Source organism: Mustela putorius, unplaced genomic scaffold (assembly GCF_011764305.1).
Source record: "Mustela putorius furo isolate JIRA1106 unplaced genomic scaffold, ASM1176430v1.1 tig00000487_pilon_pilon_pilon, whole genome shotgun sequence".
NCBI lineage: Eukaryota > Metazoa > Chordata > Mammalia > Carnivora > Mustelidae > Mustela > Mustela putorius.
Genome location: NW_025421399.1, coordinates 9,786,000 through 9,797,763, shown reverse-complemented (window position 1 = coordinate 9,797,763; position 11,764 = coordinate 9,786,000). Strand labels below are relative to the sequence as shown.

Below are 11,764 nucleotides of genomic sequence, written 5' to 3'. Positions count from 1 at the left end.
GAAGGAACAAGACGACTAGGATCCATGTACCTGCCCCCCAACTTTGTCAAATTTTAAGTTTGTAAAATAGCCTTCGACTCTTTTTTTCCGAGACATAAATCATTATGGATACTCTCAAAGCCTCACATATAACCGGCAATAATCCCACCCCCCACTTCAATCCCATATATAACCAGTAACCACGAAGCTGAATTTTGTGTTCATTATTTTCATGCATGTTTTTATCATTTTATGTATATATTTATCCATAAGTAATATCAAGAAGTACTCTACCAGTTTTGAAGCTTATCTAAATAGTATCCTACTGTTGCAGTTACACACACAGATACACTGTAGACACACATATGTATATCATATGAAGGTATCCGTATCCTTTAACAACTTTAAGGTGTGTCCCTGCACAGAAAATATAGTTGTAGTTCCTTCCTGTGAACTGCTGTTTCCCATTGTATAAGCATACCACAACTTCCTTACATATTCCTGTGGATAGACCAATAACTATTTTGCCATCCATTCTCTGTTATCATAAGTCAGACTGTAGGGAAAATTCTTTTGAATAAATGCATACAAGCTTTTTTAAATTTAATTTTATTTTTAATACAGAGTTAGAAGAATAAAATGACCAATAAAGTTGAACTTTTTCTAGGAAGAGAGGGGTAGGGTTATGGACATTGGGGAAGGTATGTGCTATGGTGAGTGCTGTGAAGTGTGTAAACCTGGCAATTCACAGACATATACCCTGGAGCTAATAATATATTATACATTAATAAAAAAAATAAAAAATTAAATTTAAAAAAAGTTGACCTTTTTCAAAAGTGTAACTCTGAATTTTAACACAGGTACACATTGATGGGACCGCCATCACAACAGGGACACAGAACTGTTCCATCACTGGAAGTGATACCTTCAGGCTGTTCCTTTGTAGTCGCAACAAAGTTGCTATTCTATTTACTCAGATTTTTATAATTTCTGTTATTCTTTCTTCACTCTTGATGCTCTAAGTTTCCCTCTGGTAGTATTTGCCATCCATCTGAAAAAGTTGCTTTTCGTGTTTCTGTTGGAACAGGTCTGCTGGCAATGGATTCTCTCAGTTTTCATTGACATTTCATCATCGTTCCTGGAGGAAATTAATTCTGGAAAGAGATTTTGAAATTTTCCAACTTAAAATATTCATCGCACATGTGAGGAAAATGAAGCCCAGAGACAGTAAATACTTTGCCCTTATGTCATTGATCCAGGACCAAAATCTAAGCTTGATTCTCAGTTCAGTGTTTCCTGCACAATGTGCCGGCTCGCTATTTGATTTATATTTGGTTTATAGTGAGAATATTTGGTTTATTATTTGGTTTATAGTGAGAATAGGTTGTGGGAAAAAAAAAGCTTGATTAGTATATGCTTAATACAAGAAAACCTGGTAAAATCATCATTTTTTAGAACTGAATGGGGCCTCAGAGATCATTCATTTCTGTGTTTCATGTTTCAGATGAGAAAACTGAGGCCAGAGAAGGTAATTCAGTATCCCAAAGGAAATGTACTAATAAGCAAAGAAATGACACTTATAGTAAGATCACGCTACGTATCCATCATTTGGTACGGGGGTTGCTTCTTTTGTTTTCTCCGGCAGCAGTAGCTGAGCTAGTTCGTCTTGGACCAAACACACTCTCTCCAGGAGCTCCCTCACAACCTCATGACCCAGGTTGGATGGTCATGTGGAATGACCTCTATGATGTCCTGTTCTCATTAGCACTATCCTCTCAACCGATGATTCCCCAACTTCAGCGTCTATCAGAATTGGACCTCAGGGTACACAGAAAAGTATAAGCTGTTAAGAATCAGCTTGTCGAAATTTTACATTCCTGGGCCCTCTTCCCAAGATTCTGATTCCCCAGATCTAGCATGTGACCCTAGAATTTGCATTTTTGTAAAACCCCTCCTCCCCCACCCTGGTGATTCTGATGCATAGGCTGCACTGGGAGAAATGTCTGGTCTACCTTGAAACATTATGTCTTGGTCACGTAAAGAAAGTTCTGTTCTTTCGAGCTCAAAGAGACTGGGTATGACACCAAATCATTTCTTATTCTCACTGCATTCAGGATCCGCCATTCCCAGTACTCGAGCGGCTGTCCTCCTCTCTCAGGGACAGCTGGGACAGCTAGAAGTTAGCAGCAGCACAGCCCTCACACATCTGTATGGTAACAATAACTCTTGGAGACACAGACAGCGGCAGTCAGCATAGTTTATTTCATGTCTCTTACCTATTGTCCTTTCACTAGGTCTGTTAAGATTCCTAAAACTTAACTATTCCAATTAAATGTAACAGCCAACATTGATCTAGGGCCAGATTTTATAAGTCCAGATTTTTATTTTAAATACACTTCACAATCATCCCCCCCACACACACATAAACACACCTAGACCCACACACACAAACAGCACTGATCCCATAGGAATGGATTCATTCTCAGCTGGTTGCCATGCTAGGCACGAGGTCCCATAGAAGCAGGAAAAAGAAGAAAGCGTGTTGGCCCTGTCCTCAGAATTACAATCCGGCCTGGAAAACCAACCACACAAACAAGAAACAACTAGTTGTGTGTTCAGCAGCATGCAGACATGTGCAAGATAAAAACAGAGTGTAACCTTCACAGATTGAGGAACTCTTGTGTTTAAATATTGACTCTGTTGTCCTTGTGATTTAATTCCTGGAAGTAACGAGCTTGATATTTAGCTAGACTGAAAGGAAACACAAGTGCCTTTTCCATTTGCTCCCTTAATGCCGCAAAGGCACAGATTCCCTCATCAGGCCAGTGTACAGCCTCGGACTTTTTCTCAATTGTCTTGTAGGTACGGACAGATCTCTTTCCTCTAATAATCATAAAAGGTGTTTGAAGGCAGTAACCATGTTTTATTTTATTGTCACCCATCATGAAGCCCCTCCCATGCCCCAGGTTCTAGGTGATACCCGACAGTTGCAGAGACAGCCTGAGTGAGGTCCCTGACCTCAAAGATTTCCCTGCATTCATTGAGCTCAAACTTCTCCCATAAGTGATAGGCCCAGTCCTCGGAGCTTCGGGCCCAGAGATAAGGAAGCCCCTCTCTGTGCTCGAGTGAGGAAGGCAGACACGGGTACTGCGTCAGTGTCTAGGGTTGCTGTTACAAAGGACCACAAACTGGGGGCTTAAAAAACAGAAGTGTAGGGGCACTTGGGTGGCTCAGTGGGTTAAAGCCTCTGCCTTCAGCTCAGGTCATGATCCTGGCGTCCGGCTCTCTGCTCAGCAAGGAGCACGCTTGCCTTCCTCTCTCTCTGCCTGCCTCTCTGCCTACTTGTGATCTCTGTCTGTCAAATAAATAAATAAAAATCTTAAAAAAAAAAAAAAAAAGAAGAAGAAGAAGTGCATTGTCTCCTGGTTCTGGAGGCCACAAGTCTGAGATCAAGATGTTGATGGGGATAATCTCTACCAAGGACTATGTAAGAAAACAAGCTGCTTACCTCTTACCTAGTTTCTAGTGGTTTGCTGGCTCTCTCCAGTGTTCCTTGGCGTGTAGAAGCATGACTCTGACCTCTGTCCTCATCTTCTCATGGAGAACCCCTGGTGTGCCTAGCTCCATGTCCAAATTTCCCTTCTTTGCAGGGATACCAGTTATATTAGTTTAAGGGCCCGTTCCAATCTGGTATGACCTCATCTTAACTAATTATATCTACAATGACCCTATTTCCACATAAGATCACATTCTGAGGTATTAAGGGTTAGGAGTTCACCATATAAATTGACAGCATGGGGTGGGAGGGTGTCCTTCAACCTCTAATGCATACAAACAGCTAAATGTGACCTGGTTAATGCTTTAATAGGAGTGAATGAAAGAGCTATGGGGGTCCCTGAAAGCACACGGTACTGAGCTTAACAGGCATGAGGAAAACCATCAGAGAAATTGGGACACGTGGCCATAGCTTGGGCAGACAACAGACATTCTCCAGGTGGGGAAATGCCAAAGAACTTTTGAATAAAGGCATGTCTCCTAGCGTATGAAGCACTGGGGGAAATGCAGAAAGTATTATGGGGTGAAACCGGAAAGACGTAGGAGAGCTGAGAGATGAAGCAGGAAGGGGAGGCAGAAGCCAAACCATGAAGAACCACGTCACAGTGAGTAGCCTAACCCAGACGCGATGAGAAGCCGTGCGGGCTTTCCAACAGGACATCGTGGTTGTACCCGCGTGCTAGAAAGCTCACTCTGGCAAACGTTTTGATTCTATCCTCACACAGGTGGGCACTGTGATGGGGCCATATTGGAATCTATATGTGAGACCAGTTAGGAACCTATTTGTGAGAGTCTGAGCAGCAAATGAGGAGACTCTGACGGCACTGAAGTCCCGTGGGAACGGAAAGGTGGGGATGGGTTTACGAGGGGAGGCTTGACGCAGCATGTCAGGCTCTGGTCAACAGCGGTTGGGGATAACTTGGATGTGGATTGAAGGGATGTAGATGAGGAAGCCAGGGGCCAAGATGAGGAGAGTCAGAGCAGGAGCAGAAGGGCAAGACCCATTTCTGAGAGACGGAAGAGGACACTGAGGCCACCCGCAACCGACTGGCCAATTCTGCCCCTAGGATTTCCCCTCTCCTGCCCCAACCTCATTTACACTTAACATCTGACTTCCACGTGCAGTTTTGCCCTTGACCTTGGTAGAGCAGAGGAAAAGTGCTTAAGATAATCCCTAATCAAGTTAGAAATACTGTTTCCTGAGCTGAGGCCAGACAACAGAGTCTAGGAAGGGAGCGTAACCCCATGAGTAGCGGAGGACTGGAGTCGTGGGATGGGGATGGCTTCCTACCCACGTCCTTTGCCAGCCCAGAAGAATGCACACCAGCTTGCCACAGAGCCAGTGCAGCTGTGATCCTGGTCAGTGCCTGACTTCTTCATCCTCGGGCCCTGATGCCTAATTAGACCATCAGGAGTTGCAAAGTTTCTCAGAAACTGGGAAGCAGTTGAAATTTGATTCCAGATAAAACAAAGGGGATCATGCAACAAGATGGACAAAGGCCCACCACCATTCCTGATGTAGGAAAGAACATTCGGGTTCAAAGCCAATGGCCAAGAAAGGATTCTGGAGAAATCTTTGGTGCAAAAAGGTGTTGTATTAAAGCAGAGGGCAGGACCTGTAGGCAGAAGGAGCTGCACTGGGGTCACAAGGAGTGGCCCATTATATACTTTCAAATTGGGAGGGGGTCTGGGGTAGTGTAAGTCTCTAAGGAATTTTGGAAGCAAGGTTTGCAGGACCTTGAGGAGGCTAGCTATTGTTGCAAAAAGGTCATTCATTACCATCTAATAAAACCTTAGTCGTGATGTATATCAGTCTGTCCTATGCTTGGGGAATGATTGCCAACATGTATCTTGCGGGGTTTAGAAACTTCTAAAGGAAATTTGATATGTTAAAGTAGATTTACAGGATCCTGGGAGCCAGGCTAAGATTGCCTTTTGCCCTTAGCAAAGTATTAACTTCGAGGCAGTTGAGTCCCTAGAGGAAGGTCACTCTGCCTGTTTCAAGAACTTGTCAACAGGCTGTAGGTAGTGAGGAAATTTAATAATTTTTCTTCCGCCTTTGTTCCCCACATCAATACCCAGGAGAGGAAAGTAGGTGGCAAGAGTATCGATGTGGGGTTTCTCACTTGGACTGAGTTTTTAGGCCATGATATGCTCCTGAAAGAGATCCCTGTCCAATATCTTCCTTTCTCACGATTTATCAATCTTGTCCCATTCATAAATAGTATCTAACTTAACCCAGTGTGCTACAGGAACCGAGAAGTCATAATACTTCTAGCATACACATATCACATACTTATGCACCATGTGCTCAGGGGTGTTCCAAGCACTCAATAACCCTATTGGGTCAGTCCTATTATTTCACTCAGTTACAGATGAGGGTATGGCAAACAGCAAAGACTCTTCCCCTGAACCACAGGGGAAGGAACTCTGCTCTGAACCTACAAGCCAAAGTGTGTCTGAGAATTCCTGACTCCATCCAAAGGAAGGAGGCGGTTAAAGAGTAGGATTGGCCTACATGGGAAGCTTCACTCTCTGGGCAAGCGGCTAGTGGCAAACATGAGTTTTCCGGAACATTCAGCTCAGTGGGGCTCCCTCCCCCAACTGACTTGCACTTCAATTCCTCCCCACTCCGCCCTCCCCCATTAAAGAGAGGAGCCAGGAGTCCAGGCCTGGCCTGCCCCCTCCCCCTCCCTCTTCCTCAAAAGGGAAATGAGGTGGGGGAGTATAAATTACTTCTCAAACTATCAGGGGAAAGTCTAACATGTGCTGTCCAGTGATTCATTTGGGTGGACTACTTTCACACCAAGCTAAATGCAAAAGTTCAGAGTGGGGTCATCGGGAGGCCCCTCCCTCCTTGAGTGCCGGAGAAATTTCCTCTTTGTAAAGAGCAGGCACAGTTGGAATCAAACTCCTTCCAAACAGGAAATCACCAAGATTCTAGGTAAAATCGGTGCCTTATTTTTAAAGGACAAACTTTTTTATTCTTTAAGTGGGTGTTTCCCGAGTGCCTACTAGGTGCCAGGCACGGGACACGTAGGTGTTGTAGACCTAGTGTGTGCCCAGGGTTGGGGGGGGGGTGATAGGAAGAGGAAACAGACAACACACACACGCACGTACATATGTGACAAATCTTACTAAAGAAACACTTTCGGGGAATTGTCTTTTTTCTAAAAAAAGAAAATGAAAAAAAAAAAAGGTTGCGCGCGCGCACACACACACACACACACACACACACACAACCTGCGTCCCGGAAAGTGCCGAGACTGAGCCCAGAGCAGGGAAAGTGGGAGGCCTGGGGCGAGGGGGATGGGCGCGAGGTGCCGGCTGGGTGACAAGGTGCCAGGGCAGAGCCGGCAGCGGCCCCGGGAGTTGGCTGGCGAGCTTGCGCCAGAGGCAGGTGCCAGCTGCGAGTGGGCGGAGGGGCGGGCGCGGGGCCAGGCGGGGGAGGCCCGGCGTCACCTCTGCCTCGAGGACTCGGGCGCGCAGACGAGCTCGCCCCGAGCAGCCGGGGGCACGGGCGTCCCCGCCATCCGCGGAAGGAGCCGCGGGAACGGTCGCCGCAGCCGCCCAGCGACAGCATCCTCTGGAGAGACGCCCCAGGCTCCGCAGCCGCCTTCCTCCGCCGGGAGGCGAGCGCCGCCGCCTGCTCCCCGAGCTCCCGCTCGCCGCCGCCCCCGGCCCCGCCGCCCGTGCGCCCGCGGGGGGCAGCAAACACCCGCGCCCCCCAGCCCTTCCCTGCAGCCGGCTCCCGGGCGGGCGGCGCGGGGAGAGAAGGTGCCAGAGACAGGGGCCCAGAGGCACCATCCTCTGGTCTCCACTCCGCGCGGAGCAGGGACGCCCGCCAGCCCCGCGAGCCCGCACGCCGCGGGTCCCCAAGTTCAGGGGCGACATCCCTCCAAGGAGGAGGGGCGATCCTCCGCGGTGAACACGCCGGCCCCGTCGACCCCGGCCGGCCCTCGGCGCCCAGCGCCCGCGCGGGTCCCCGGAGACGCCCGCGCGCCCCGGCGGGGCCATGCCCGGGCTGCGCCGGGACCGCCTGCTGACCCTGCTGCTGCTGGGCGCGCTGCTCTCCGCCGACCTCTACTTCCACCTCTGGCCCCAGGTGCGGCGCCAGCTGCGGCCCCGGGAGGACCCGCGGGGCTGCCCGTGCGCCCGGCGCGCCTCGTCCCCGGCCCCGGACTCCGCCGCCGCCTCCCCGAACCCCCGCGCGGCCGCGCGCAACTTTTCCCGAGCCGGGCCCGGCGCTGAGCGGCGCGGCGGCCGCGGCTCCAAGCTGCAGGCCCTCTTCGCCCACCCGCTGTACCGCGTCCCAGAGGAGCCGCCGCCCCTCGGGCCCGAGGACTCGCTCCTGGCCAGCCAGGAGGCGCTGCGGTACTACCGGAGGAAGGTGGCCCGCTGGAACAGGTGAGGACCCCGGGCGCCGGGCGCCCCCCGCGCGCGCTGCCCCGCCTCGCCGCCCCCGCCCGGAGCTCCGGCTGGGCGCCCGGCGCTGCTCGTGTTCCCCGCCCGGACCCCACCAGCTGTTGGCGGACGGCACAGTCCAGCCCGAGTGCATCTCAGGGGGAGAAAGTTTCAGTGCAGCCCCACAGCGGAGAAATGCTCTCAGCCTCTTTCCTCCAGCTCCCTGTTCACCCCTTAGCCCCGCTGCACTGTCCGGGGCCGTTGTCCCCCTCTTTCTCCTTGTCCTGATGTTGGGAAGCCGCTGCTGGACTCGGGTGTTCCGGAAAAGGTTCCCAAAGAGAGCAACTCCAGAGCTGGTTCGAATTCCGCACTCCGCTTTGGACCTGGGTGCCTTCCAGAAAGCAATGCTACTCCCTGAACACCCAGCTCTTTCTTTTAACTTACTCCTCTGCCCGGGTCAGAGATTGCAAGAGGTCAGCTGGGGCGGAAAGTTCCCTGACCTGGTCACCGACCTATTCTTTTTAAAACCCGGCTTGTCCCTCTGGCCGGTGCTCTAACTTGAAGGTGGTTTTAGCATTGGGGTAATTTGGGCTGACACGGATCTGAGGCTTGATACTTTCACAGAGGAGGTAGAAAGCTACCTGGAAATTTCTAAAAATCCAAAGCAAAATGTAGCTGGAGGTTGGGGGGTGGGGAGCCCAAACCTATTTAGGACTCACTTAAGACGTAAAAGGGCAGGAAGGGGGTAGTTTGGAGTGGGAAGAATAGTCAATACTGAGATCGGGGTTAATGACAGAGATCTTCACATGAGCTAGAACTGTTTCGGAGTACAGACTTGTCTAAATATCACTGGCATCCAGAGTTCATTTGGAACCACACCCATTACTTTTCTTACTACAAGAGATTTCAAAATGAGATGTCATCAGAGGGTTTTATAGTCCCTGCGGAGAATGGATCGACCATAAATCTCAGTGGCCGCCCAGGGCTAGCCCAGTTTAACTGTTTGCTCGTTATTCTGTAGCGCTAAGGTCCGCTGGGGCTTGAGGGAGGGAAGGACTTTCAGAAAGCAAAAGGAGATGAAATGGGGAGCCCTTGGCTGAAATCGCTGTGGTGAATTTTGCAGCTCCGTGGCTGATGACTTTAGATTAGAAAAAAGGTGGTTCTCCATTTCATTGCTAATTGGGTATAATAAAAAGGCAATTTGAGAGTGTTTCTCAGACACTGTCCTGTTCAACATTACCTTGATTTCATCAGTAATGTGGGCGTCGGGATCAATGGACTAGGAAATTGTGCCCTTAGAAAATCGTCTACCTATCTGCGGAAGGTTCCAGAATGAGGGGACTGTGGGCGAAGTCGTTTGCTTTCATAATCAGCATTCATGTATTCTCGTTTCTGTGGCCCTGCACTTCCTTATGTTCCTCCGGATCTTGAAGGAAAGTCCAGGAGAATATTTTTGGCAGAAACACAAAAATCTTTCTCACCGACATTTCCCACCGTCGATGTTTGAGCTTGATTTCTACGCCATCGTGTGTCATAAAAACACATTTCCTGGACAGAAATGATTTTGGTCATTTAACAGAGGGGTCGACCCATGGGGGCTGCTGACCTTGCTGTCTTCGGAGCTAACAGGGTAGTTTCGCATGGTTGGTTGAAATGCGACAGCTGGGATATTTCTTTTCCTCTTCCTTTTCCTACCTCCAGACCTCAAGCGAGGTTTGTGGGCTGAAGCAGGAGAGGAAGCTGCATTCTCGAGGGTTGAAACTTGACCTAGGATTGCAAAGAACACCTGCCTTCACCAGATCTGTATGGCAAACGGGAGGATTCTAATAAGCCTATGCCCTATTACGTGCATCAAGGTTAAGAACAAACGTGGAGGACTCAGTGGCCAGTGTGAACTTGAAGCACACCCAGAGTTCTGTTGTCAGAGAGAGTAACTCATTACCTGAAGCCAGAGAGTGGGCTAATGACTAGATAGCAAGTGGAAGTTTCAATGAAGCCCGCACCCATGCTGCTGTGTGCTTCTCTGGCTACCCCAGGACAAGGAAGGCTCCAGAGTTCTGTGCAAGCAAATATTTAGACAGCAAAGGAAGAAACAGCGAATGACCTTACTAGTTGTGTCTCTCTTGCACGGACAAGCCTTCCTTGTTTACAGCCGCAACCCAGCCAGTATTTAAAAACTAGAGAGTTATAGACCTATACGGATGCCACCGTGCCAATAATTACCTACCATTAACTGCTATCCAAAATAATTGTAGCAGCAAGCCATCTGCCACACCAGGAGGGTTTCAGGCAGCGAGAGAAGCCAAATCAGCATTCTTCACCCCTTGCCCAGAAGCGACCGTTACTCTGAGTAATATATGTTTTTCTTAACCGCCACGCCAATAAGGCATGGTGTGAAGTTGGAAGGTATCTTTCTAACAACGTGAGCTCATTACCAACAGAAGGTAGGGAATGACCTGGTTGTTGTTTGTTTTTTGTTTTTTGGTTTTTGGTTGTTTTTTTTTTTTTTTCCTCCCAGCACATTCCTTTTTGATTTTGGTGGAAGGTGGAGCTTAGACATCATTTTGAATGTTTCAGGCTTTCCATCAGTCTTTGTTAATTGCACGTCAAGATAAGGTGAAGTTCAAATGCAAAAGATAGGCTGTGCGTCCCGTAGAGTCTCCCGGGCTGACATTCAGGGTGTTCTGCAGACTTCCCTTACCCACTGTTCCGCCCTCCCGTCCTCTCCTTCCTCCCTCAAAAACGGAACTAAGTGTGGCACAATCCAAGCTAAACATGCAACCAGGGAAAAAAGTGTTTCTGCCGAGTCGTTGGTCGCTGATCACAACAAGGGAGGCAACTCCAGGCTCTCTCAGGCACGATGACCCCTTGGGCACCTGTCTTGAGTAGCGAAAAGCCAAGACTGATCGAGGAGCAAGGGGAGTGTAGTCTGCAGGACTTCAGGCCGGGCACCAACCAGCCAGATGAGGCCGGAAGGCAGGGCTTACCTGGGGCACAGGTGACCGCTCACCTTGTTGCTCTCCTCTACCTTCTAGAAATGCGGCTTCCTGGCCGGTGGGCTGGGGTTCTTCTCTGCCGACAGGCTGCCCAAGCCGGACAACATCTGTCCTTTGACATGTCACAAGTGGCCAGCTTGGCCTGGCCCTTTGCCCACGGATCTTTGGTTGGTCCCCCCGTAACCCTCTGGTCTTGACAGTCAAGGTCAAACAGGGTCATCCCCCTCCAACCCCACCGGTGTTGAAACAAATTCCCTACTCTCTGCTTTTCTTCCTTGACGATCTCTCGGGTATGGGAAGGCTGTCTTTTCCTACAATTACAGCGTCAGCATTTCTCAGAAGCCTGTGTGTGGATCTGTGTTTTTCCCACCAGCCCAGGGACAGGAAGCACCTTTCTTTCCCTCTCCTCCTACCTACTTGCTGTCACCAAAAGCAAAGCCTCGCCCTGAGTTTCCCTTTGAAAAATCACAGCAAAGAGACTGGGCAGCTTTTCAAAGATGACAGTTGTTTAAAGGGAGTAAATTGGCTCAAGTCTTTCCGGGGAAGCTTTGAGAAGATCCAGCAGGCAGGGCAGATAGAGGAGGGGCAGAGGGGGAGGGGAGGGGGAGGGAGGGGAGAAGGAGCCAGGGGTGATGAAAAAGAAGTCAGCTGGAAATGAGAACTGGTTGGTCTAGGGGGGTTTGAAGGCCAAGCTGCTTCCCGCCATGGCATCGGTGGAATGAAAAATACAATCACTTTATTTCACCCCCTCGGTGTCTCCCCTCACCTGCCCCTTTGTCTCCTTCCTGCTGGTCTCAGGCCGGCCCCAGACCATAAGGAACATAGATCGG

At 49.6% G+C, this 11,764-nt stretch overlaps 1 protein-coding gene across 1 annotated transcript in view; it reads left to right on the top strand.

The window, feature by feature from the left end:
- The first annotated feature begins 7,531 nt into the window (after positions 1-7,531).
- Positions 7,532-11,764, top strand: part of FAM20A (FAM20A golgi associated secretory pathway pseudokinase) — a 47,335-nt gene continuing 43,102 nt past the window's right edge. The window contains exon 1 of the mRNA XM_004749082.3: positions 7,532-7,941. Within this exon, the coding sequence (XP_004749139.2) occupies positions 7,550-7,941 (392 nt within the window). The 5' untranslated portion in view covers positions 7,532-7,549. The remainder of the gene's footprint in view (positions 7,942-11,764) is intronic.